The sequence below is a fragment of the Leptodactylus fuscus genome, chromosome 2, assembly GCF_031893055.1.
Source record: "Leptodactylus fuscus isolate aLepFus1 chromosome 2, aLepFus1.hap2, whole genome shotgun sequence".
NCBI lineage: Eukaryota > Metazoa > Chordata > Amphibia > Anura > Leptodactylidae > Leptodactylus > Leptodactylus fuscus.
The window spans coordinates 64,515,885-64,543,835 of record NC_134266.1 but is presented as its reverse complement, the minus strand read 5'-3'; the positions used below and the strand labels follow the sequence as shown (position 1 = coordinate 64,543,835).

General features: G+C 43.0%; 1 protein-coding gene across 1 annotated transcript; it reads right to left on the bottom strand.

Moving 5' to 3' along the window:
- Positions 1–24,304, bottom strand: ZFX (zinc finger protein X-linked). Its single transcript, XM_075263885.1, has 8 exons — positions 23,965–24,304; positions 17,538–17,629; positions 13,616–14,161; positions 11,567–11,713; positions 11,316–11,459; positions 11,077–11,214; positions 9,834–9,986; positions 1–5,759 (listed from the first exon to the last, which is right to left on the bottom strand). The coding sequence occupies exons 2-8, from the start codon at positions 17,599–17,601 to the stop codon at positions 4,567–4,569; spliced, it is 2,385 nt and encodes a 794-aa protein (XP_075119986.1). The 5' UTR covers positions 17,602–17,629; positions 23,965–24,304; the 3' UTR covers positions 1–4,566.
- Positions 24,305–27,951: the final 3,647 nt, after the last annotated feature.

The window sequence follows — 27,951 nt, the reverse complement described above, 5'->3', positions numbered from 1 at the left end:
AACAGGAAAATATTCTGATCTTTATTTTACCACATTATCAAGAGCACAATTACAATGTCATCTCACATCCCTATATTGATTTGCTTTACTTTTTATACAAAATTGTACACAGAATAAAGACAATAAAATATTTTACAGGCTGGGTCTAATGAATAATTTACAATATGTTCTTGTACAAAGGAAAACAAAAAAACAAAACAAAAAAAACCATCAACCTGTACCTCTTGAACATGTGACCAAAACATTCAAGTTTTGGAGCACTTACCATACATTTCAGCTGAAACTAAAACCATGGAAACAAAGAAACAAGTATGAACAATAGCTACAACGTCTTTATACAGATGTGGTCTTTACAAAAGCCAGAATGAATCTAACATATAAAAAAAACAAAAAACTTGAAAAACACAAATTTACATCTATACAGCCCCGTTCTTGTAACAAAAACATGAAGTGAAGCCTTTATTATATTCTAATCTTATTACAATTGTATGTATAGCATTAAGAGAATTGGATAATATGCACGTTGGGAATAAAAACACTGCACTGCAGGTATCTGTCATATGTCTATTTAGAACAATTTCAGTAACTATTAGACTTTCAGGTAATACATTCTGGTAACGTAAAAGCAATTTAAAAATCAAAGAGAAGAAAAGCCCCACTTACAGTATGAGATGAAAAGGAGGACCCACCCTCCCCCTCCTTCACACTGCTATCAAGTATTGGACAAAGCAGGTTTCATGTTCTACATAGAGGAGTCTCTCAATGTAATATTAAGGGTTTGTTTCACACTAATAATAAGTATCGCTTTATCCCGAGGATACAGAGGGGAAAAAAACTAAGTACAACGGCAGGTCCAACGCCTAGACCAGGAATCAGGAGAAAGGTTGGTCTACCTAGTTAGAGCGGGTTCACACCTGTGCCCAGTCTCCGCCTTCAGTTTCCATCTTCTGCAGAGAAACTGGACAGGAGACGGAAACCGGCAGTCAGTTTTCAAACACTTTCATTTGAGTGGGTTTGCAAAGTGTCTGCCCGTGAGCGTTTTATGGTCTCCGCTGCAAAAGTTTTTTTTTTTTTTTAATCAGACACAAAGTCCTGCATATCTGACTTTGTGTCCGGTTAAAAAAAAAAAACGGTTTCGCCGCGGAAACCACAAAACGCTCACGGGCAGACACGGTCTGCCTGGTTTCCATTTCCTGTCGGCAGAAGACGGAATCTGAAAGCGGAGATCGGGACGCATATGTGAACCCGCCCTTCATGGTATTAATAAAGCAGTAGCCCATATGTTTCATCGCCACTCCATCTACTTCTATGGGACTGAAGGAAACAGCTGAGTACAGCACTTTCAGTCTAAGGGTAAGTTCATATAGGGTTTTTTGGAAGAGTCCAAAATACGGGTAGCTGCACTCCACTCCGGATTAGGCCCAAATGAATGGGGCTAGTGGGGAGGGAGTGTCTTCAGGCGGATGTTGTGAGGCGAAGCCGCCTGAAAGAATGATCATCTCGCTTCTTTATCCAAGAGCCAAAACAAACCGGCTCCCGGAGAAAAGAACTGACTGGCTCCCATGGATTTCAATGGGAGCCATCTTCATGGTCAGGATTTTGAGGCGGATACGGCCTCAAAATCCTGACCAAAAAACTCAGTGTGAACTTCCCCTTATAGAAGTGGATGGTGATGGTGGCCATAGATAAACACTACAGCTCTGTTCCCACAGGGGAATCCTATTCTCATGATCACAAGATTCAGACTAGCGGCGATTAGATACCTATTCTCCATCTTACATATTATTAGTGAGAAACCCCTTTCAGTACGGGGCAAATTTTAGATAAGTTTACCCACTTATTTTAGTGTCATGTGTGCAAAGAGATAAAACATTTTTACTGGATACATAAAGTATAAGAGTGCTGGATCATGATATAGTATTCTGACAGGAAGTGCCATTAACATTTTACAAACTTCACTGAAGACATCAATGGGACCTCTTTTTTTTTTTTTCTCAAGTTGACATTGCTGCCTGGATTTAAGAAGCAACACTAGTCCGATTCTCCCCCAAAACAATTTGTGATCTGCATGCAGCAAAAAAACACCACCAGTTATATTAAAAAGTGCAATTTTTAAAAAAAATAATTTAAGACCCAAATGAAAAAAAAAAAAAGCCAAAACATATCACAAATGTAAACAGCATTTAAAATCTCCATAAAATCTCCATGTGCCAATTCATTAAAGAGAACAGAAGAACATATGATCAATATGTGGGGTGCATTGGTAACAGTGTTTCATCTATTCTTGTAGCAAGTGAAAATATCTACATTGTACGTTGCATAATCGCACTGCATAGCCCAAAGATTACATTTTATGATGCAAATAAAATTTATCGGCAATATTTTATACACAATCTCCATCAATACTTTTGACTGTGAGAATTTCTCCAGCTTTCTCCCATTACATTTGTCTATAATACAATAAAGCATTTCTGTCCCCCAGCCCTAAGATATACGGTAGTTGCTATTTTGGGAAGCATAAGACCTTTAGTATTTAATGGAAAGTAAGAATCTAAAAACCTCTTTAAAACACTGGGAATAGATTCTGAAATAGACATTTCTTCTTCCTTTCCTTGAAAGGAATGTAAACATCCAAATCGAGTAACACTGACTACAAAAAAGATGAAAGCAGCAAACCTTGGCCAAAATGGTGACGTGGCAAAGTATTAATAAAACATCTTTGTCCACCCGAAAATGAGGAGATGCTAAATGATTTACATGTTTTGCTATACTTAGCCTTATTATACTTTATTTTAGCTTTCTATATACCCAAGAAAGGACAGAAATAGATCGACAGAAACATTTTGCCTCCTAATGACGTTTCTGGTTTGGTTTGCTTTAAAGGGGTATTCCTATGTACATGATCATATCTAGATTTTTAGATTAAATGTTAAACATTTTTGCAAATATAAGTAATTAAACATTCTGCAAAGTTTTAAAGATTTTCTCTAACTTTCTCAGTGGTGACAGTCTGTTATCTTGATCGGTTGCCAATGGATTATGAGCACTAATGCAGAAACTTTCCTAGGTCTGGCACTTGTCAGGAAACCAGCTATGATTTTCTTATTGTAGCTGGGTTATCATGCAGGGATACTACATGTATCAAAAGATATCCCGGCCACAATAAGGAAATCAGGGCGGATTTTCTGACCTTAGTAAGTTCCTGCATTCATGGTTGTATCCACTGGCAACAGATCAAGACCACAAGATATTTAGAGAAAATCTTTAAAACTCTGCAAAATGTTTAATTACTTATATTTGCAAAAATGTTTAACTTTTAATTATCTACAAATTTAAAAATAATTATGTACATGGGAATACCACTTTAAGTTTGTAGTTACAGATTACATGAACTTTCTTGCTTTTCACAAAAACAAACATTACTCTTGAGTTAAAAGGAGTTTTCCGAGTCCCCCAGCATTTTTCATACTGATGACCTACCCACAGAATAGGTGCAGAGCTGTAGCCCTATAGTCTACTATATAATGGTGGTGCAGCGTTGCTTCCAGACCCATTCAGTGCCCAGAGGCAGCCAGAAGACCTCATTACTGCAGGGCCCCAAGGATTGTATACCAATGACTTATCCCGTGGATGATCAGTATAAAAACACCAAGAGGTCAGAAATTTTGCCCCTGCAAAACTGCAGGCAGTACTTCCATATATTTATGTGGGTAAACCAGATACCCACTGCGCAGAAGGCAGGCCCTCACATAGAACTGTACTTGGCGTTATATCCTTATCCGTCTCCTGGTTGTATGCTACAGCGATCAATGAGAGCAGAGGGAATCAGATGGAAAACAGCTCACGGCACACCTCAGTTAAAGAACCACCCCCTGGTCACTGGGTTTCCACACATTGAATTAAGGATACTACAACATGTTAAGTCAGTTCCACAGGGCTATGCAGTGACCATGGATATAAGTGGCAGGTATTGATCTGTACTGCAAATGTTGCTGTATGTTAGTCAGGGGCCTGGATGTAGGACCTGCTAAAGATCATGCATGATGGCCTACCCAAAGGTTAAATTATCCATTACAATTTTTAGAAAACCCCTTCAAAAGCTTTGCTCATACAGTGCAGTTTATGATGCATATTTTTCAGCCAAAATCAGGAATGGATTGAAAAAGTTTTTTTTTTGTAAGCATCTACTCCAAGTTTTCTCTAGGGGAAAAAAAAGCATACACAAGTGCAAACTACATTGACTGATCAAATACCATGAAATAGCCAATGTTTCAGCATATGTGGTCTAAGAACCCAAAATACTAAAGGGAGAACGTTACAACAGCAGTGCATGAAAAACACGATCAATTTGGAAGGAAGAACTAAACATACATATCTCCAGTGGTTTCCTCGTATTTGCCGCTTTGTTAATATATTAAACAAAGGGCAGGACTGGAATATAAAAATTATTTGTTTAGAGGCACATAGATTAATAATCATAAGGAGAGAAGAAAACGAAAACCTGACACTGTTCTCTACAAGAACGGGTATATTTTAGCAATATTCGGAAACGCCCGCAACAGACAGTCACACTAAGCTAGCCTCTTTATGATGTTTCATTGTGTGTTGATTCTTTTCAGATGGCCGGCGGAAGCCTTTCTTACAGTAGTCACATCTGTGGGGATAGTCTTTGGTGTGGATGGAGATGACGTGGCGTTTAAAACCAGAAGCGTCTGTGGTGTTGTACTCGCAGTACTCACACTGATACACTTTTTTACCACTGTGAGACTTCATGTGCTTTTTCAGTTCTTGTTGCTGCCTGAAGCCTTTACGGCAGCGTTTGCACCTAAACGGCAACTCCTTAGTATGTACAGACAAAATGTGCCTGCTCAACACAAACGGGTCCGCAATTTGGAACTCACAATGCCTGCACTGATGCATCTTTTTACCCCTGTGTGCAGCTTCATGCTTTTTGAGCTCAGAGGGCCGATGGAAGCCCTTCTCGCACACTTCACACTTGTGGGGATAATCCTTGGTGTGCACAGATATAATATGCCTTTTCAGGTCACTCGAGTTAGAACTTTTGTGGTCACAATGCAGGCACTGGTGACTTTTGCTCTCCTGATGCAGGATGACATGTGCCTGCAGATCTTTAGAGTCTGCGAACGTCTGGAGGCAAATCTCACACTTGAATGGCATTTCTTTGCTGTGCTTTGTCTTAACGTGGGTTTTCAAATTGGAGGAGTCAGCAGATTTGTAGTCACAATATTGACAGATATATGGCTTCTCGCCGGTATGAGTGCGCATGTGCTTCTTTAATTCCGAGGGATGACGGAAACCTTTTCCACACTCCACGCAGATGTGTGGAAAGCTCTTGCTGTGCACGGCCAAAAGGTGTCTGTTTAGTAAGCCCTGTTCAGCCGTTTCATAGTCGCAGAACTTGCACTTGTGCATTTTATTGCCCGCCTTCTCCTTATGGGTCAGCTTGTGGGCAAACAAAGCATTAGCATGTAGAAATACTTTTCCGCATTCATCACAGTCCAATTCCTTCTCCGTTTTAATAACTGCAGCAGACAGTTTGTGACTCTCCAGGTGGTTATGTAGACTGACTTTTTTATTGGTGGTATAATCGCAGTCTGTGCAGCGATATTTCTTACGCACCAAATGCTCAGGGTGGTTCTTCATGTGCCTCTTCAGAAAGCCTCGGGATTTGAATTTCTTGCCGCAGATCATACATGGGTAGACAGTAAGCGGGTGGCCATCAGGACCAATGATTATGGCTAGAAAACAAAATAAAAAAAAAAAAAAAAAAATCAATTTTTATTTTTTTTTGTATATACTGACAAATATGTTTTAAGGGAAAGATCACGTTAAAATAAACTGTAACCTTTTGTCTAGCACTTTTTAGGCAACTATCTTAAATGTGACTTATTTTCTTAGCCAAGCCCAGAGCAAAGGTGACAGAGATTGTAATCATGTCCCTCATGGAGAGTACTTTGATTTGTACTGCACACAGTAAGGTCTCTTACCTGACGGAGTGTGCAGGCCAAGGCTCCTTCGATAGGGGAAGCTCTGTTCCTGTCCTATCTTGCTAGGTGACATCCCTACCACCACACTGAAAACAATGGGGGATGGAAGGCACTCCGCTCACACTCTGATGTCACCTGAGTGCATTCTGCTAAAACATCTGAACTCCCTCAGACTGCACACACTGCCGTATTCATGAGGCCCAAGGGTCTGTCGACTCGGACATAAATTCTGCAGATTTGTGGGCAGAATACTTGCAGCATTTTACAGTACCAGCACATTGGCTAAGGTTTTCAGGAAACTCCTCCAGATGCAGCCAAAAACACCTGCAGTGTCAACCAATTTGTGACCTAATTTTAAATTTTTTTTATCCACAGAATGTCAGTATTTCCTCTGGAATTCTCTCTGTTAATTTTCTACAACTGAAAATTAGGCAGATCAGTCCTGTGTGGACGTACGTTACATAATAGTCTCCCCTTTGTGTTGCCTCCAGAGTAATAATGCCCCCTTTTGTGCTTCCAGGTAGAACAAGGGGTAAGATTGATTCCATCCATCTTCCACATCCAGTAAAATGAGTGAAATCATCCTGGCTTACATTTACATTCCCACCACTCACAACTAGAGCTGCTCAGTCTCCCATTACTGGCTGTGTGTTTTCTCCCTGACCTTGAACACAGCGACCCTATAGACTGTTTAAAAGCATCCTGTTCCTTACTCACAAGTGGCTCCCAGGAGAGTTCAGATGGATCAGGAACTATAGTAAGATCAGTACAGTATAATATATATATATATATATATATATATATATATATATATATATATATATATATATATATAGTCCTGTACCTGTGCACAGTGGTCTTTATTACCAGCAGTAGTTCAGCACCTGTAGGAATGTACAGCACAAATAATATACCCTGTGCTCACGATGTGTAATTCTGCTGTGTCTGCGCTCCGAGAACTACCGCTGGTAATAAATACATGAATACAATCCTGACACAGATAAAAGCAAATGCTTCTGTTGGGAGCTGAAGCCCAGAAGTCATAAAATAAACTGCAGGGGAACCATTTGCACTATGGTTAAAGTGACCCTTGTCTGTAACAAACTGAATAATTTAACCATGGATAAGCTCTTTTGGTTTGTAAGTTGTGGTATAAATGATAGTACAGACAGATGTGTGTGTGTGTGTGTGTGTACTGCTGTAACAGGAAAAAAAACAAACCCAGTGAACTAGGACCTCTAGTGGTATATTAGTAGTATTACTTTTTTTAAATTCATTTTTCTTCTAAAATATTCTTTAACTAGCTGGTACCCGCGACTTCGTCTGCGGTGATTGTAGCAGTGGGTATATACAGGCGCGGGTAAGGTTTTCGTACTGTGTATAAGGTATGGGATATGAAATGTAACTTTGTATCTTGTTGTAATTCAGAGAATACGTGAGACTTTTGTGTTGGATGTAATTTGTATTTGAGCTGCTATATGGTGATGTGAGAAACTTTACATAGTGACTTTGGGACAGAGGTATTTGAAGTTAACCCTTTCCCGCCGATGGCATTTTTTGATTTTGGTTTTTCGTTTTTGACTCCCCTCCTTCTAAACCCCATAAACTTTTTTATTTCTCCGCTCCCAGAGTCATATGAGGTCTTAATTTTTCTGGGACAAATTTTTCTTCATGATGCCACCATTATTTATTCTATATAATGTACTGGGAAACAGGGAAAAAATTCAGAATGGGGTGGATTTGAAGAAAAAATGCATTTCTGCGACTTTCTTACGGGCTTTGGTTTTACGGCGTTCACTGTGCAACCAAATTGACATGTCCCCTGTATTCTGTGTTTTGTTACGATTCCGGGGATATCAAATTTATATGGTTTTATTTACATTTTGACCCCTTTAAAAAATCCAAAACTATGTTAAAAAATTTTTTTTTGAAAAGTCGCCATATTCTGACAGGCGTAACTTTTTTATACGTCCGTGTACGGGGATGCATAGGGCGTCTTTTTTTGCGGGACCGGGTGTACTTTGTAGTTCTACCATTTTCGGGAAATGTTATTGCTTTGATCACTTTTTATTCAAATTTTTATCAGAATCAAAACAGTGAAAAAACGGCGGTTTGGCACTTTTGACCATTTTTCCCGCTACGGCGTTTACCGAACAGGAAAAATATTTGTATAGCTTTGTAGAGCGGACGATTTCAGACGTGGGGATACCTAACATGTATGTGTTTCACAGTTTTTAACTACTTTTATATGTGTTCTAGGGAAAGGGGGGCGATTTGAATTTTTAATCCTTTTTATTTGTTTTTTTTGTTTGTTTTTTTTTTTTAAACTTTTTTTTAAACTTTTTTTTGCATTTATTAGACCGCCTAGGGGTATTGACATGGGTGGGCGGTGTCGCGGATTGTCAGAGCGGTGGGGGTCGGCAAACATGGCTGCTCCGGAGCGTTATAGAGCGCCTCCTGGAGTATCGTTAAGGTGAGGGGCAAAGTGGTAAAGTATATGTATATGAGATTGTGTGGGGTTGCTGACCTCTGCTGTAGAGGGCAATATGAATTTTGGGGCTTGCTATGGTCCAAAGTGTGTGAGATTGCAGAGATGGTGGTGTGAGTTTGGGTTTTGTGGGGTTCCTGGCACAAACGTATGTGTGCTATTGTGACGAAAAGTAGCCTATTGCGCAATCGGGTGTATTAACTATGTTTGTGGAAAATTTCAGCCAAATCGGTGGAGCGGTTTTTGCGTGATTGAGGAACAAACATCCGAACATCCAAACACACACAAACTCACAAACCCACAAACTTTCACATTTATAATATTAATAGGATTGAAAGCCAGTTACGCTAGGTTCACACTAGTGTTCAGGTTTCCATCCATCTGGTCCACATGGGGACTCAAAACACAGAAACCCTGTCTGCTTAAAAAGCTGTAACACATGGAAACCTATGGACCCCAGAGACTATAATGGGGTCTGCCGAGTTTCTGTCAATTTTATACTGAGAACCAGAGTGTGAACCTAGTGTTAGTATTCACTTATTTCCCTCCTTTGGCCCCAGGATAAAATCTGTACACAGAAGTTTTATTCAGTTTTAAGTGGCAGGCAGAAAAGAGGAGACTGACATTTTTACCACAGAGCAGGATTAAAAACTGAATTATTATCAGGTTCTGTTGTGAGATAAATGACACATTAGATACTGTAGATCAAGGGTGCTCACACTTTGTCAGCATGTGAGCTACTTCTTTAAATGACCAAGCCCTAAGATCAACTACCCACTTCTTGTGGGTGGGGCTTGGCGTGTGGGCGTGGCTGGCGGATTGTGAGAGGTGGCCGCCCAGGCATTCCCGCTGTCTGCTTCTTCACAGCGCAGGCTGAGAGTTATCTCTGGACACTGGCAGGCTGGGGCTGCAGCAGCCCCGCCTGCCAGTGTCCGTAGATGACTCTCAGCCTGCGCTGTGAAGAAGCACTTGCAGGCCGCTCTTAGGGATGGAGGGGGCCGGGATGCTGCTTCTTCACAGCGCAGGCTGAGAGTCATCTACTGACACTGGCAGGCGGGGCTGCCGCAGCCCCAGCCTGCCAGTGTCCAGAGATAACTCTCAGCCAAAAGAGTTAAATGATAGATATAGGAAATATTGAAATATATGGATCTAAAGGAGAATTAGTTGGGCCCAGGGAAGTGACACAGAGAAACACAAGGAATTATAAAGAACATGGCAAAGTTGACATTTTATTTTTTGCATTTCAAAACAATGGAGACAGTATACTTTTTATATTCTCATGTATGAAGTACCAAATACAACTTTTACAAGACCCAATGTATTAACAATACACTTACCTGTTTGGTACTGACGGTTTTCTCCCCTTCTCTTTTTCTTTGGTTTTTGTTTTGCTAACCTGTCCAGTCCATCAGATTCATCTATGTGCAATAGGGCACTAGCAGTGCCATTCCGATGCTCCACTCCCTCCAAATTGTTATTCATGTTATTACCTAAAACGTATACTCAAATTAACAAGTAGACCTGACAAGCTCTCATTTAGTAATGTTAATGATCACCAAGCCGTTGGATAGTTTCCAATAAACAGAAGGATATTTTACGGTGCACCTCCAATTATAACTCCAGTATTCATGAACAAGAGACTATTGAAGCCTTCCAGACTTGTCATGGCAATAGATCTATTACCCCCCCCCCCCCCCCCCCCCCCAGTTCAAATCACACCCCTTTCCCTAGATCAGATATAAAAGTAAATAAAAGTAAACACATTAGATTCCAAAATGTCTGAACTATTAAAATATTTATTTCCCCAAATGGTATCAATAAAAACATAATTTTGTATTGCTTAAAAAGACACGGCACCGAGCTCCGTACATGTAAATATGAAAAAGTTACAGGAGTCACAATATGGTGACAGAATTTTTTTTCTAATTTGCAAAGTTTTTCCATTTTCATTTTTTTTTAAAGGTATCAAAACATTACAAATACTATATGAATTTGGTCTCGCCGTGTTCCTACTGACTCAGAACACAGGTTAACATATCATTTTTACCACACAGTGAACGCTGCAAAAATTAAACCCTTATGAAATTGGTGCAATTAGCGTTTTTCTCCAAATGCACCTCCTTCTGAATTTTTTTTTTTATTGCACAGTATATTGAATGGTGCCATTACAAAGTACAGTTTGTTTCGCAAATAATAAGCCATCATGTGACTTTGTGAACTGAAAAATGATAAAAGTCATGGCACTTGGAATGTTGGGAGGGAAAAAATGAAATTGCAAAAGCAAAAATGGCCTGGCCTTAATTGGTTAATAGATTTATTTATACAAGTGAATTATCAAAGAAAAATAAAATGAAAAAACATGCTCTCTCTCTCTCTGGATGATTTTATGACTCCCTAAGTAGTCTATGAGGGATCCGTAAAAACAGATTAACCTCCAGTGTACAGTGTAAAGTAATAATGCACCGTCATGTGAATTGTAGCCTTACAACTGAGCCTTTCAAAGTACAGTGGATCAGGGAATCTTACAAGAAATGTTTATGTGCAAATTCAGCTGTAAGTCTATAGCTGTGATGCCTTTACCATAAGCTGCAGCCCAGGCAACTGGCATGAAGGTCTTGCTTAGTTCGGCATCATCCAGCTGATGTTCATGTGTGATTGCAGCATCTTCTTCTCCAACAATCACCTCCATATATACCTCATCAGCAATTTCTGCTACATCTGAAAAAACAAAACACTTTACGTGAGCCCTTCAATCCTTACACAACATAGCAATACACATTCTACAGAACACCGTCACGAGGATTTGTCCGTGAACTCACCCAAATCATTATCATCGTTCTGAGGATCATTTACAGCCATGTAAACCATTTTTTCACGAGGAAGACGACCTCCAGTATGAGGATCGAGCAGTCCGTCTCCAGGGTCATTTTCTGACTCACTTTCCACAATGTCTACAGTACCACCTGACGAGGAAGATAGCAATGTCACTTAGAAAAAAATAAAACACATAATGCACTATTATGTGGACCAATAACTAAGTGAATTTAGCAAAGAAACTGAGCGTTCATACCCAAGTCTTCACCAGGGTCTGCCTTAAAGATGTAAACCTTGATGACTTCTGGACATGACCCATCTAACTTAGCTGTGTCTACATCCACTTCACCACCCATAGCAATTTCTTCTGCACATTCTTCATCAATCTTTTCAGCATCGTCCACTAAACAGAACAAAATAGTTATTAGAGGTATATCTATAGCATGACGCAAGGCATTCTACATTACAATTTCACTTCCAGTACATATCTAGGGATTAGGGCTGGAGACCTGCACATTGTTCCCTTGTGTTCTTGCTGTCCAATTATACAGTGGCGGCCAAAAAAAAAAGCACCATTTCACAAAATGTAATGATTGTAGCGAAAATTACTTTTTGTCTTTTTCCATTTCTATCCTCTTGTCTCCTGGATGATGAGTATCACAAATGTTTGTACCAGACACTATAACACTAGTGTGAAACTAGCCTTACTATTCATCAGTAAACATGGCTCTAAGGATGCAAAACTTGGGAGATCAAACCCTTAACGCATTAGCTGAGGGTGTTGTAATTCTTCCTTAGCCAGCAGTTGTAAAGAATCAGGTACATTGGATTTTATAATGCTGATCCTTTTGTTCCAAAGTGAGAAACGCTCCTGTGCGAGATATCTGCCAGCTGTTTGCATACACAGCCAAACTAAGAACAAAAGCGTATTGGTCAAAAGTAATAGCTATCAGCTGACCCAGAGTTAAGTGCAGCCCTAGTTATACAACAATAAGTTTAGCAGTAATACAGAAAAGTGACAGAAATTACTACATGAAACATTTATCACTCGTTTCGCACTTACCGTATTTTACGGACTATAAGGCGCACTGGACTATAAGCCGCATTGCCCATGAGCGCCTTATAGTCCGTCTCGGTTCATATATAAGGCGCACCGGACTATAAGCCGCAGTCCGGTGCGCATTATATCTTATTGAAAGCGGCGGCAGGCAGACTTTGCCAGCGGCCGCTTAACCCCCCGCGTGCCAGCCGCTTCTATTGGAAGCGCTCGGCAGGCGAGGAGGGGCTCTATCAGCAAAATCATGCTGATAGAGCCCAACCGTAAACGTTAGATTAAACTACCTCCCCCCGTTTTAAAATAAAAGCCTGAAACAGAATGTGAAACTTACCGAGCGGTGCAGGGTGGGCGGGCATTCAGGCCTCCTCTTCCTCCGATGTTCTGTCCTCCTCCGGCGCTCGCAAGCTGATAATGGCCAGGGCACATGCGCAGTAGAAGCATTATGATATTGCGCATGCGCCCAGGCCATTATCAGCGAGCGCCGGAGGAGAAGGACGGAACATCGGAGGCAGAGGAGGCCTGAATGCCCGCCCGCCCGCCCTGCACCGCTGGGTAAGTTTCACGTTCTGTTTCAGCGTGACAGCAGGGCTGCCGGACACTTCCTATTCATTTCTATGGGAGCAGGCATGCGAGCGCTCCCCATAGAAATGAATGGACTGCTTTTTTCCATTAATTTCTATAGGGAGCGCTCGCATGCCGGCTCCCATAGAAATGAATGGGAAGTGTCTGTCCATTCATTTCTATGGGGAGCGCTCGCATGCCTGCTCCCATAGAAATGAATAGGAAGTGTCCGGCAGCCCTGCTGTAACGCCGGCGTGTACGGCTGTGATACACGCCGGCGTTCGGTAGTGTGAATGCACCCTTACGGTGCCTTTTATGTATGTATGGAAGCGGCACGCAGTCTTTGCCGCCGCTTCCATCCATATATAAGCCGCAACGGACTATAAGCCGCACTTACGATTTCTGAGGAAATCGTAGGTTTTTATGTGCGGCTTAGAGTCCGGAAAATACGGTATTCTCATATGGCCTAGCTCAGTGAACAAATGTGACAATGCTGTTTTCTTGGACAGGAAAATGACATGTAAGTTTTCTTCTCTGGAAAGACCATCAGATACCAGCAGATAAATGTGAACATGCTGGAAACACGGATTACATTCTGTAACAATTTCCAACAGATTTGGTTACTTCTTATTGTTTGCCAAAGGGAGAAGTTTTCAGTTGATGTAACAATTGTGTGCTGTTACTTACAAGATATCATAAGGTAGTCATCACAATTGACTTCTTCCCCATCCGGACCTTGCACCGGAATTCCATTAGCGTCAATTACAGCTTCAGAAGCGCAGTCTGCCACAAGGACCTCTTCAGAAATAATATCATCGCCAAGGCCGTCCTCTGCCATCTCCTCTCCTACTACATGAGCTGGATGAACAGAAGTTACACTGCTCGCTACAGTCAATGCTCCTTCCACTAAATCAGAGTCTAAGACATTTTCAGGAACATCGCAACTGGATAACACATCTTCTTCCAGTTCCTGTTCCTCTGTGTCAGGGGCAATTTCATCTTCTAAAACCTGCTCTGGGATTATTACAGTCTCGGACACCCGTGTTCCCTCCAAAATATCAGAACACTGTACATCTTCAATGACCACATCTTCAATGACATCCTGAATAACAACAGAGTCTGCATCATCCGTAAATCCTTGAACGGCCATGCCACCATCTCCATCTGCAACAAAGACAGTCTCCTGGATTTCCACAATTATCTCATTACCATTGAGGTGAGGGGCTCCAGGATCTATAAAAAAGAAAATCGTGAAAAAAGGCAGTGAGTTTAATTGTGGAATACAATAATATTGCTCAAATATACTTGGTTACAAGCACTTTTAAAGCAAACCAACATTTCTAAAATAGCTTTTCTTAAAAGAACAGGATGGGTGAATATAAGAAACTTCGTAATATGTCTTAAAGAAACAGGATCCATTCTTCACTTAGAATAAAGCTGCTTTCCTCCCTATATTCACTCCAGAATCCATACCAGTCTGCTACCATGTGCAAATGAGTTATTTGGTGCACTCAGGGCAGGGTTATACCTGCTGAAGCGCCATTATCTTTTGCAATCATTGCAAATTGCTGTTCATGGGACATATTGGTCTTTCTATTTTGGGGATCGCACTGGGTGGCAATTGCAAAAGAAAGTGGGTGCAAGAAAAGGTGTAAGCCCATGCCAATTCAGTTGCATATGGCTTAAAGGGATTCTACCATTAAAAATATTTTTTCTGTGGCTAACACGTCGGAATAGCCTTTAGAAAGGCTATTCGTCTCTTATCTTTAGATGGGATCTCCGCCGCGCTGTTCCTTAGTAATATCAGTTTTTACCGTCGCCACCGCTGCCTGAGAACAGGATCCTGCGCTGCCTCTATGTTCTGCTGGATCCTCCCCTTCTTTCTTCAGCGGCTTCACCTCTGTCGGCTCTGACACTAGTAGAGCTCGGCTCTACTAGTGTTTGAGCCGACAGAGGTGAAGCAGCTGAAGAAAGAAGGGGAGGATCCAGCAGAAGATAGAGGCGGCGCAGGATCCTGTTCTAGGGCAGCGGTGGGGACGCCCTCATCGCATTTTCCGCGCTGGGGCTCGCCCCCATCGCTGCCAGAGAACTAATTTACATACCGGTAAAAACCGGTATTACTAAGGAACGGCGCGGCGGAGATCCCATCTAAAGGTAAGAGACAAATAGCCTTTCTAAAGGCTATTCCGACGTGTTGGCCACAGAAAAAAGATTTTTAATGGTAGAATCCCTTTAAGACTTGAACTCCTCAGCAGCAACACTGCACGTTCTCCCAAGAAATTTATGTTGACTATGTCACAAACTGCAAGAGCATACAAATAGTTTACAAGTGATACTGCTTGTGGCAGACTCCCTTTAAGGATGCTATAATTGGGTCTGTCCCAACTATACGCCAGTAAATCTAACCTCATTCATGGGTAAGGGAGCGTTCACACTACCGTCGGTGTCTGACAGCTAGTGTCCGTTGCTAATGTCCATTCAAAATCTTGTGCGGACATTATCAGCGGACACTAGATGTGTCCGTGACATTTTGCATTGATTTAAATGGACATGGGGTGCGTTCTTTTACTGTCCGTGGGTGTCCTTAAGTGTCCGTTCCCAAAGATGTCCGACTTTTCAAGCAGACAGCAAAAACCTACATGAACTACAAGAGCAAGAGCGGCCTCCCAAAAATTGCCGCCAGTCGGCATGCGCAGTCGGCTCTGTTGGTGTCTCACTGGTAGAGCTGACTGCGCAGGTGTCGGAGTTGACCCAGACGGAAGACGACGAGAGAAGGGGAGGATGCAGCTGAAGATGGAGGTATCACTTGAAACAGTTCTCTGGCAGCAATGGGGGACGTTTGAGCGCTGGGGCCCGCCCCCATTGCTCCAAGATAACTCATTTGCATACAGTAAAAAACGGTATTTCTACGAAATGGCGGGCCGGAGTCGACTGAGCAAGGTAGGAGATGAACAGTCTTTCTTAAGGCTATTCTGACGTGGTAATTAGAAAAAAATCTTGGTTTAGTGGTAGAATCCCTTTAATGAAGGCTCCTAAGATTGATTCTTGTTCACTCTGAATAGAAAAATAAAGAGGGATTTGGAAGGTGTGGAGTCAAAAAGAAAATTGAAAACTACTTGCGGTGGAAAGGGGTTAAACACTTTTAAGGCTAACAATCCTTTCCTATATTTTTGTAAATGAACAGCTAAGGTAAACAGCTAAGAAACCTTGTAATATATCTTATAAGAGGAAAATGCTCCCATCTGCTGGTATCAGCTACACTCCTGTATGGCAAACTGCTCAGTTCAGTGGGGGAAATTCAGTTTTCATTGAACACAGGTTGTAGTTTATATAATTCCTATGGAGGGAGTAGGAGCAAAAATAGAACTATTCATTTGTAAAACAAATTTAAAAAAAAGCTGAAGTTAAAGACTAAGGGGGCGTTCACACTACCGTCGGTGTCCGACATGTAGTGTCCGCTCCTAGTGTCCGCTCAAAATCTGTCACGGACACTAGATGTGTCCGTGACACCTGTCATTCATCTCAATGGGCATCGGGTGCGTTCTTTTGCACTCCGTGCCCGTCCTTTCCTGTCCGCAAGAGAAGATGTCCGACTTCTCAAGCGGACAGAGGAACCCTGCATGCAGGGTTTTTCTGTCCGCTTGAGAAGTCGGACATCTTCTCTTGCGGACAGGAAAGGACGGGCACGGAGTGCAAAAGAACGCACCCGATGCCCATTGAGATGAATGACAGGTGTCACGGACACATCTAGTGTCCGCTCCTAGTGTCCGTGACAGATTTTGAGCGGACACTAGGAGCGGACACTACATGTCGGACACAGACGGTAGTGTGAACGCTCCCTAAGGCTGGGTTCACACTACCGTTAATGTCTGTTGCTGTCTTCCGTCATATGGTGACAACAACAGACATCAAACTGTAGCAGAGAAGGAACACAGACTCCACAACTTTTCCTTCCGTTACAAAACTCAACAAACATGACGAAAGATAGTGTCCATCATGTTCATTACATTAGTGCCAATGATGTAAGTTAGGAACAGACAATAATAACAATAGGATGGGTTCACAGTAAGGCTGGTCTTACACGACCGTAGTTTAAGACCGCAAATGGTCCGCAATTGAGGGTTTTCAATTGCGGACCATTTGCGCACACATTATATTTAATGCGGCCTCTTACACCACCGGATATTTATCCGGGCCGCAACCGAGGTTCACACTTCACAAAACATGTCCGTAATTCACGGCACTGCACGGACTCACCCATAGAACTCTATGGGCGAGTGCGGCAGTTTACGGGCATCCGCGGAGTCTATGTTAATGATCAGCAACTTGCGGACCGTAAAAGCATTACGGTCGTGTACAACCAGCCTATGGCTACACACTATGAAACGCAGCTAAAAACAGCTGCAGATACAACAACTACAGTTTCACTGCTTATTGCAGGGTTTTTTTCTAATTATATAAGTCTGAGAGGAAAACAACGCACAATTACCATGCAGTATTATTTTAGACACATCTTTCTGTAGTATTAAATGTTTTCATACATTGCACGGTACATCAGTCCATTTTTTGCATACAATCTTATATTGGAGATCTGAGCATGTCTTTGTACCTGAAGTATGAAAAAAAGCATGCGGTTCTGTTTGAAGTGCCAGCTCTGCCACATCTTCTTCCATGACTCTGAACAATCATTAGCTGATATTTCTAGAAAAACACAAACAAGGACTTATAATCATCATGATGATTCAAACACCAGAAATCAACAAAATGATAAGGTATATTTATTAAATACAAAAGAACATTACAATGATGTTAAAGGGTCTCTGTGAGGTGGTTTTTCCACAATAAACTGGTCCCATCATATGTAGAATGACGCACTTACCTTTCCATTGATGCCCATCTGTAATCTTTCTGTTGCATCAAAGTAAAATCTAAATATTGGAAAACGCCTCCTTGGTGTGAGTGAGGTCTCCCTTGTGACTTCAGGAAGTGAAAGGACTGAGAAGAAAACATCAATTACATCCAGGAGGGGATAGCATGACTAGACTGTAGTTGCCCCGCCCACCGCAACCACTTAATATAATTTGCATATGACCTTTTATGCTTTCAAACAATTATAACTTAATTTTGCTGCAACAGAGATCACAGAGGGGCAACAATGGAAAGGGAAAGACTTCATCATGATGGGTCCAGTATATGATGGAAGAACCACGACAAGAAGCCATGGATAATCTCCTTTTAAAATAAGAACACCCAATAAATTGCATGTGCCGATATCCTCTCAGTGCCCTCACTATGCTTGGGCTGCTAGATGGTAGGGGGAACGTTCCTCGTATTTTTTGGAGCTGCTCATCCATAGGCACCTATGGAGGGACAAAGAAACATCTCATCTGACAGTACTTGTCCATAGACTTGAACTGGGGGGCAGGGGGCGCCATTCCTCACAGCTCAGCGTCATTCCTGGGCGGTAAAGAACGCCCCCTCTGACTGTACAGGGCTATAGACGAGTACTGTTAGGAGGGGCATTCCTCATAGCCCAGCTAAACTGTCAGAAACGCAGTTATGCAAGTGGGCAGAGAATGGTGCTGAATTCGCACTGTCAGCTTTCTAGCTGTATATAAAACCACATGTGCAGGAGGACATGATAAGTCCTCTGTAAAGACTTTTGCCCTGACCTTCTTTTTGCTTTATCTGAACGATATTCCAATCACAACAGACTATTGATGGTTTGACATCTAGCCAATGAGGCCAGGGATAACATGCCAGAACATGGAACTACCAGGCCCTGAATCACGTCTCCTTGCCTGTTCCTACCTGACATTAGAGAGCCTGAACAGCAACTATCAGGCACCAGAACTAACCATACTAATTGCTCAGGAATAGGGGGGGAGGAGGGCAACTATTAATAGATGCTAGGAATGGAGTTGGTGGAGGTGGTAAAAGGTTCAAAGTGTTTTGAAAAAAAGCACTACAGCATTGTATTATACACAAAAATACAGTAACATATACTGCATGTGCTTAAGATTACACAATACCACTGTGGAGCTCTAAAGGACCAGTTAGATGGGCACATACTCAGGGCCATTATTGTTGTCAATTCAGTTTGCCTTGGTCTGTGCAATAAATGGTTTTCGTTGATTGGCACTCTTCCCCTAGAGATCGAGTTAATACTCCCTTAAAAGGGGTTGTCCCATCGCAAGGATCATATCTATACTGGTAGCTTATGAAAATTGAAGACTTTTACCTCAATATATTGCTTTAGAAATGCTGCTTTGTTTGCCTGCTATGTGAACTTATTCCTCTCATTGTTTACACAGCGTTGCTATAACCACAAACTTATAAGACAAGTGATGTCACTCACTGCTCTTGGTGGCAGGTCTGATATCTATGTAAAAACACAGATAACACCGAGTCCTTCTCTACAAGCATCTGCATACTATCGGATCTGCATAAGTGTTCTGAGACTTCTCAGGCCAGTTCAGCAAGAGGAAGTAGACACAATCCTTAACACAAAGGATAGTCTTCCTCATTCTATGGAAGTGCAAGTGACAATGTAAGTAATATAGGCATAATTTGAGATTTATTTTTTATGTAGATTGTGAGCCCCATATAGGGATCACAATGTATATATTTTTTTTCCTATCAGTATGTCTTTGTGGAATGGGAGGAAATCTACGCAAACACGGGGAGAACATACAAACTTCTTGCAGATTTTATTCCTGGCGGGATACGAACCCAGGACTCCAGGGCTGCAAGGCTGCAGTGCTAACCACTGAGCCACCGTGTCGCCCTCAAGCATAACTTAAACAGAAGCATCACATTATTAAGAAAAATTTTATAAGTTAAATTTTCCTCGTGGCCGCGCTGCCTTCTTTTCCGCAAAGGGATGGGATTTGCATGAATCCCATCCACTTTGCAAGCACTGTACAACGCCGCGATTTTTCCCGCAGCATCTCCGCTGCGGGCAAATCGCGGCATTTCCTGCCTGTGGGGCCCCAGCCTTAGGGTATGACACCACTAGACTCTCTCTAAGGGTGCATAAACACAGAGGAAAATGGCGCTGAATTTGAACTGAATGTGGCTATAGCCATGTCCTGAAACATTGCATGGCAAGTACAGGCGTGACCTGAGGATTAGCACATAGAGGACGCTGCCACTGTGTAAAGGCCCCATAACAGGGCCCTTCATTATACATTTCTATTAAAAATGGGTGACAAAAATTGCAGCCATTTAATGCACCACAACAGTTTTTACTATCCCTTAGTCCAAATAACAGATGTAAGTTCTAACTACCTGCTATACACAGGATAAGGGCTCGTTCACATCTGCGCCTGTACTCCGTTCTGCAGGTTTCTGTTTCCTGCACAAAACAGGGGCAGAAGATGGAAAACTGCCGGCATGTTTCAATTCCATTCATTTGAATGGGCTTGTGTCCGGCCGTGTGCGCCGGTGAGCGTTTAATGCGCTCCGAGGGCGAAACCGTTTTTTTTAAACCAGACACAGAGTCGGACATGCCGGACTCGGCATGACAGGTTTCCATCTTCTGCATGCAGAAGACGGAAACCTGAAAACGGAGTTCAGGCGCTGGTGTAAACCCAGCGTAACGTGAGAGTCCACTAACCATGAAAACAAATGGAGCCATGCACATCACTCTATTCACTTAAATAGGAGTGCCGAAGAAAGACAAAATACATCACCCACTTTTTCTCCGGTGCTCCCACTGAAATAAATGGAGCAGGACACGCACTGCCTGACCACCACTCCATTAAGAACAGGGGACATCTTCCTGATCAATGGGAATCTGAGTGGTTGGATCTCTTTGATCTGCACAATATCCACTATACTAGGGAATAACCCTTTTAAATTCTCAGCTGAACCCTATGAAAACATCCAAATTCAGTTCAGTAGAACAGCAGAGGTGACAGTATTGCCTGTAAGGTCATTCTTTCCTGTTCCAGCAAGACAAAGCAGTGTCCATAACGACATGGCTGAGGAGGTTAGTGTGGAAAAACCTGACTGGCTCACACAAAGCCCTCATCCTCAACCACATCCAATACCCTTGGGGTGAACTAGAACAGATATTGTGAGCCAGGAAATCTCATCTTACATCAGTGTCCGCCTCTCAAATTCACTTCTGGATGCCATATTGGAATTGTGTGAAATCAATAACAAGCCATAGGCAAGGGCGGCATGGTCAAAGATTATATGTAAGGCTATGGCCCAACATCGCACATATGCAGCATTCTTGACAGCTGTGGGGAAAAAAATGCATTTTACAGGACCAGCAAAGTGAATAAGATTTTGGTTAATCTCATCCACAAATGACAGGGGGAAGCAGATTTTTTTTAAAAAAAATGTGTGCGTTTCGAAAGAGCAGAGAAAAGAGAGCAAAAACTCAATGAAAAACACTGTGGTGGGGGGAACCAAAACACTACTAACAAAGATGAAAATCTCAGCACTGCAACTCGCAAGCTGACAATGGTTGCAGAAAAATCTAAACCTAGTAAATTTTTTGCAATTATCACAACTGCAGCAAGTTACAAGTCATAGTCACATTTACTGGCTGGGATGATGGCAGAACCAGATCGCAATTGTTGTCCACGTAACGTGTAAGGCCCAGTTCACATCTGCATTCGGGTTTCTGTTTGGGGACCCCCAGATGGAAACCTATAGGCATAAGAAAGCGGTTACCTAAAGGAAACCCGCAGACCTCATAGACTATAATGGGGTCTATGTGGTTTCTGCACGAAACATGCAGAAGTGTTACTTCCAGGACTTTTCTCTCTGTATGTTTTGCGTGGAAACCTCACAAATATTTCATAAATTTTTGTGAAGTTCACCCATCCCTACACACCAGTATTCGCCAGAGCACCATACGGCCCTGTTCAACTAAACGGAGCCTTCTTTAATGTAAAATTGGATGCATATTTGTATCTGTTAAACGGATGAATGGACAGCAGCAATGTGACATGAATGGAGCCTTATGTTAGGTCCGCACTAGTGTCAGCCTATGCCTTGTTCTGGGCAGTCAGAGGACCAGGACAACAGACAGGCGGAGCGCTATACAAGCAGTCACATACAGAACTTGATAGACCCCATTAACTAGAATTGGATCCATTGTATGTCTATAATTCTTTTGCTGGACTTCATCCGGCAATTTCTGATGCCTACAAAGACTGTATATAAAAAGCTGCCACCTATGTAATGTATCCTTATGGCCATATATTTACAGCACGTCCCTTCAGAACAAAATTTTCAATAGCAAATATTTTTAAACCAGTGACTTTTTTTTTAAAAAAAAAACGGTACTATTCCGTTATCGGGCCAGCAGCAGCGCAGTTCAGCAGCAGCTTTCGGGACAGCAGTTCAGCAGCGGGAATTACAATGACATCCGAGGACTGCTGGCCCGATGCTTGTGCCCAGTAACCAGTACATCGATGACCCCCCTCCCCCATCCTTCTCCTCCTGCCAGTGCTGCCCCCCAGCTCTCCTTACATCTTCCCCGTACCCTCTCCCCGCCACACGACTAGGCCTCACCTCAGCGCTAGTACCGAGACCGAAAGGAAAGACACCGGGGCTCAATCCAGGCCCTGACAAGAAACACGCCGACTATAGGAACGGTGAGCTACAGCGAGCCGGAGGGACAAACTTTCTGCAGCGTCCGGCGGCTATCTAGTAGCATTCATTGCTCAAGATTTACGGTGAGGCCTATTACAGGGAGAGGGTACGGGGCAGATGTAAGAAGAGCTGGGGGGCAGCACTGGAAGGAAGAGGAGGATGAGGGCATCGATCGATGTACTGCCTACTACACACAAGCACGGCCTCTATCATCGGGCCAGCATCGGCTTAGTCATGTGGCGGGGAGAGGGTACGGGGTAGATGTAAGGAGAGCTGGGGGGCAGCACTGGAAGGAGGAGGAGATGGAGGGGGGGTCATTGATGTACTGGCTACTGGGCACAAGCATCGGGCCAGCAGTCCTCGGATGTCATTGTAATTCCCGCTGCTGAACTGAACTGCTGTCCCGAAAGCTGGTGCTGAAATGCGCTGCTGCTGGCCCGATAACGGAATAGTACCAAAAAAAACAAATCTCATTTTGCAGAACATGACATTTGGATTGCAAAACATGCTGCAGATCCTAAACTCTGGAGAATGGTGTCTGTGAATAGGTGCACACAGATATTAGGCAGTTGTCACCCTATACAACACAGAGTACGTATGGCTATGTAGCAGACTTATTGCACCAATCTTTCCATCAGAACACTTTTATTATCATCCAATAAGTAATTTATAATTCACATACAAGATTATCAGGAGAAAAGAACTTTGCTAGAAGGAATGGCAGTCAGTGGTGTAAGACTATGAGAGACTTCAGCACTAGAGCAGGGAGTGTCCGGCCCTCAGCCCCGCCTAAGTAACTAGGACAAGCTGCTGTGCAATAATCCTGAGCAGCCCTTCTCTCCTTATCTTCCTCCTACGCCCAGTCTATCCCTCTCAGGGTAATTCAAGATGGCGGCGCTCCCCCTCCCTCCCATGCAGCATGTGGGCCGGCGCCATCTTGCTTTCACTGCATTACAGTCTCTATAAAGAAATGTACAAGTTGTGACGATTGTGAGGTGATGACGGCTCCTGAGCGCACGCAATGTGCACAAGCCTCTGTACACGGCTACATGTCGTGTGCGATAAGGCGGGAAACAGGCCGCCATGACCGCGCCGCCGCCCCCCCTACCTCCACCCCCACTAGGGCCTAGCTGCGGCCTCCTCTGAGGCCTGGAAGGGCAAGCGGTCGAACGGAGGCCTACAAGCGGGCCACACCAGGCCGCGGCCTGTCTCTCCTCACACCGCCGAGAGTGATACCGAGACAGAAACGCAGCATTTCGCCGAGGACGTGGCAGCCGCTGCAGCCCGAGCTCCTGTAGCGTCCTCTCTAAGCAACACCGAGGCAGCCTTCTGCAGCGCCCGCCGCCCGGCCTTGTAGCTTCCCCCCTGACTGCGCTCGTTTCCCGCCCAGGCCCCCGCACACACTCCCGCCGCGGCCTCACCTGGAAACGCTGCAGGAATTCCCTCTCTACCCCGGCACCGGGGCTCCTTGTCCGTTAGGCCTGTTCGCGATGGCTGATTCGAAGGGAGGGGGGAAGGTATAGAGTGAGTGCGAGAGGCAGAAAGGGAGGGGCCGAGCTCGATGGCTGAGAGAAAGAGAGGGGGGAAGGAGGGAGAGAAAAAAAGAGCGGGCAGCTCTCCTGGCCTGGGCCGCCGTCAGCAGTAGACGTCACTGCCGCAGAGCCTCAGGAAAATGCGGAAGGGGGAGGCCGCGTGCGAGGCAGTCTGGCTGCTCACTCCAGAGCCAAGGCCAGGCCAGGGCCCAGAGCTGGAGCCCGCTCACCGGGGAGGCGGCGGCCGAGGAACCCGTGCTTACCTCACGATCACACGGATACAACTAGATATAAGCGTGAATAAAAATCATACAGGCGCCAGGATTTCCCTGCTGTGTAACGTATAACAAGAAGCTGCTGTATGCTTCACCTCAGCATTGTCAGTGCTGTGCAGGGGAGAGACGCCATAATGTTACTTATAATGGGGCCCCAAGTGATTTATTTCCATTTTTCACCTTTTGTAACCTGGATGAAGCTCTCCCACTCCATACCATTGTTATGTCAGGCTAGGTGCACACCAGCACTCAGTCTCCATTCGGGGTTCCCGTCCCCAAATCCACTTAAAAATGCAGAGAGAAAAGTCCTACAAGCAAGCAAGCAGGACTTTTCTCTGCACATTTTTACGCCTTTATCGATGGACCCCATTATAGTCTATGGGGTTCGCAGGTAACCCGAATGCAGGTGTGCACCTAGCGTCAGCCTGTTTCTAGTGTACGGTATACCTCCTTCTTGACAGTTTACACCTTACTTAAAAATCCAGTACAGACGTAAGCAATGCGGTGCCAAATATGTCCGAAAAGGAACTAAAATGGCGTCACTAGCGGGTTACTCCAAAATAATTATTTATTTAGGAGATGCAGACACAAAATATGCTCCGGTTCACACTCAGGAGTGTTGTAACCATAACTGAAACCTGAAGGTCCTCATTAGGATATGTTCACACTGTGAAAGTAGAGGCAGAAAATCTGATGCTCAGCCTGTTCGTTCACAGGTAGATTCCTCCTGCAAAGTAGCTCAAAATTCCACCTGAAATCTGCCTCCCTTCTTTTCAGTGGGGTCAGACTGATTTTTAGTGGAAAATGTAATTGTTATGTTCGAAATTCAGGCAGATTCTGCCTGATAACTCCCATAGAAGTGAATGGAGGCAGAAATATTTGTGGACAGCACCCATCATCAGGCTGCAGTCTTGACCGCAATTTTGTTGTTTTGTTGGGGGCAACTTTTGCTAAACTCTCCTGATGAACCTAGTATATACCACAAGATGGGGGGAAACGCGTTGAGAGATTAATTAGAGGGGATAGCTGGAATATGACAAGTTTTTCCAAACTGGCCATGCTATATATACGTGCCATGTTGTGTATTTAGACTACTTCCAGTATCTCTATGCCTATGTGACTATCAGGTGTCCTCAGTCTGACGCTGGGCTCCTCAGCTTACTTCTGTGGGCTGAATGTATATCCATTTAAATAAGAGCCAACTATGTGTACCCACTAAGGTGTCATTTAACCATCACTGGTCGTTAATGTTTATTCATATACCACTGTTCACTATAAATACGGTCCATAGCACCTAGATTTATACCTTACCAGGGAATTATCTCCCATAGGTTGCAGGGTGTTGGAGAGCATGGCGGTATGTTTCTGAATCGTGCAACCATGCGTTTATAATCCTCTAGTATGGTGTGCACCTCAGGTTTTATCACACTTTAGCCTAACCTCTGTTCTCTCCTCAAATTAATGGACGCTGCTATATAGCCCATTACCTCAGTATATACAGAGGTTTGGGAGAGTGGTGGGGGCTGGTGTTTGAGTATCACGTACATTTAATACATGAGGTTTTAACATTGATCAATAAAAGTTGAGTTTTATTTATTCATCACATATATTTTTGCCATTCTTGTAATACTTACATTTGGATTCTGTAGTCAAGCAGAAAAATTCTGCTTGTACAAGTTCTGCTGAGTGAACATACCCTAATGTGTGTTATGGACATTTCACAGTGCATGCATATCTATCAAAGGTTGAACAAGTGTATAAAATAGAAACATACACAGAATGTGTATTTGTAGCAATATTGTGGCCTCTCTTGGGTGATTGGTGTCATAGACATGCTTAGGGTAATAGTCATATTCAGAAATCAAAAAGGGTACCCCTTTGTCAAAGTGATAACGCTAAAACATGACTTTTATTTCTTTCTATTAAAATTTTTACTCGTTTCGTGTCCCCACCATGAAAACCAAACAATAGGACTCTATAAATACAAATAGAGCTATTATAATGTTTGTAACTGATGTAGTGGGTGGAGAGCCCCTAATACACAGCTAGGTTGACACCCCACATAAATAACTACATAGGCCAATTTCAGCTGGAGGGGGCTACACCTCCATTCCCTCACCTTTGATATTTCACACACTAAAGATACTATATCTAGGTGAGTCCACGGGTAGATACAATAAAACGCCAATGTGAATAGACTGCTGCCTTAGTGAAATTGATTAGGAAGACAAACCCAATAGTGACATCTGTGGGTCGGTTCTACACATATACATAGTCATATTCAGTCTAAGAAACGTGGTTCCTGTGCTGACTACATTTCCTAAGGTATGATGTACTGAAGTGCTACAATACCAAACATATAAAACTATGAGTTCTGTACAGTAGTGTTTTTGCTTTATTCATACATTTTTGAAATATGGCTTACATATGGATTAGGTGGGTCATAGCTCCATGAACACACCCTATGGCCTCCTGCACATGGCTATAATGTATATGGAATTTCTAGAATGTATATGGCTACAAATTCGAGCCTGACGGTGAGTCTAATGGCCCATTTACAACATCATCAGGAACTAGAATGCAGTAAATTTGTGTCAGTAGACCCAAGGTAAGAAAAATGTAGTTGCCTGATGGCTATATGCAGGAAACGTAAGCGTATGCTGAAAGCTTTTCTTGGTGTACACAAAAGTTTATATTACTTAACAGGGTTGTGCATGGGACAGTCTTTTTTGCGAGGTCGAAGAAGGTCCGAACTGTCCTCAATGCTTTGGTGTCTCCCACCGCGGAGTGCTTCTGCAGCTCCGGGGTCTTGTTTTGGCAGAGGTTCCTGTCATATGTAGCCACTGGGGCCAATCAGCAGTCTAAAGATAGCAACCAGGATGTCACAGGTGATGTATGCAAGTGACATCCTTGTTCCTTAGGCCACTGATTGGCTTCAGGGGGTCACATGCGGCGGGCATCTGGGGCTGGACCACTGAGGGAGATAGGTGAGTAAGGGTTTTTTTTTTTTTTCAACAAAACATATCGGACAACCCCATTGAAGATGGCTGTACACATTAGATTTTCATTGGCCAATTTTAGATGACAATTGACCATGAAAATACTGCAAACGTTTATTAATGACTCCAGTCTACCAAGAAAATTCATCCGACTGTGCTGGATATTGTTGGGTAGCATTCAGTCAATTATCAGTATTAGGTTTGTTCCTCCACTTTAAGTTTATCAACACCAAACTGAAAGGAGTCCTCCAGGACTTTTCAATTGATCATTTATCCTTAGCATATGTTAAATTGAAGATCCGTAGCTGATCAAGATGAAAATCAGCTAGATGAAGTTGTGATGCCCCCGAGCTCCAATTCTGCTTCAGAAGCACAGCCACAACACAAATATACAGCACTGTACTCTTTTAGTACTAAAGAGGTTGCAGCGCTCAAACCATTTGATTGATGGTGGCATTGACTGTACAAACAATGTCAACATTAAAGGGCTTGGCTAAGAATTTTGTAATATAAAGTAATAGTGTGTACTACTGTGGCACTCTCCAGACATAACAGCTAATATTATCAGCGAATAACCCAATAACCTCCCTTTAATAACCCCA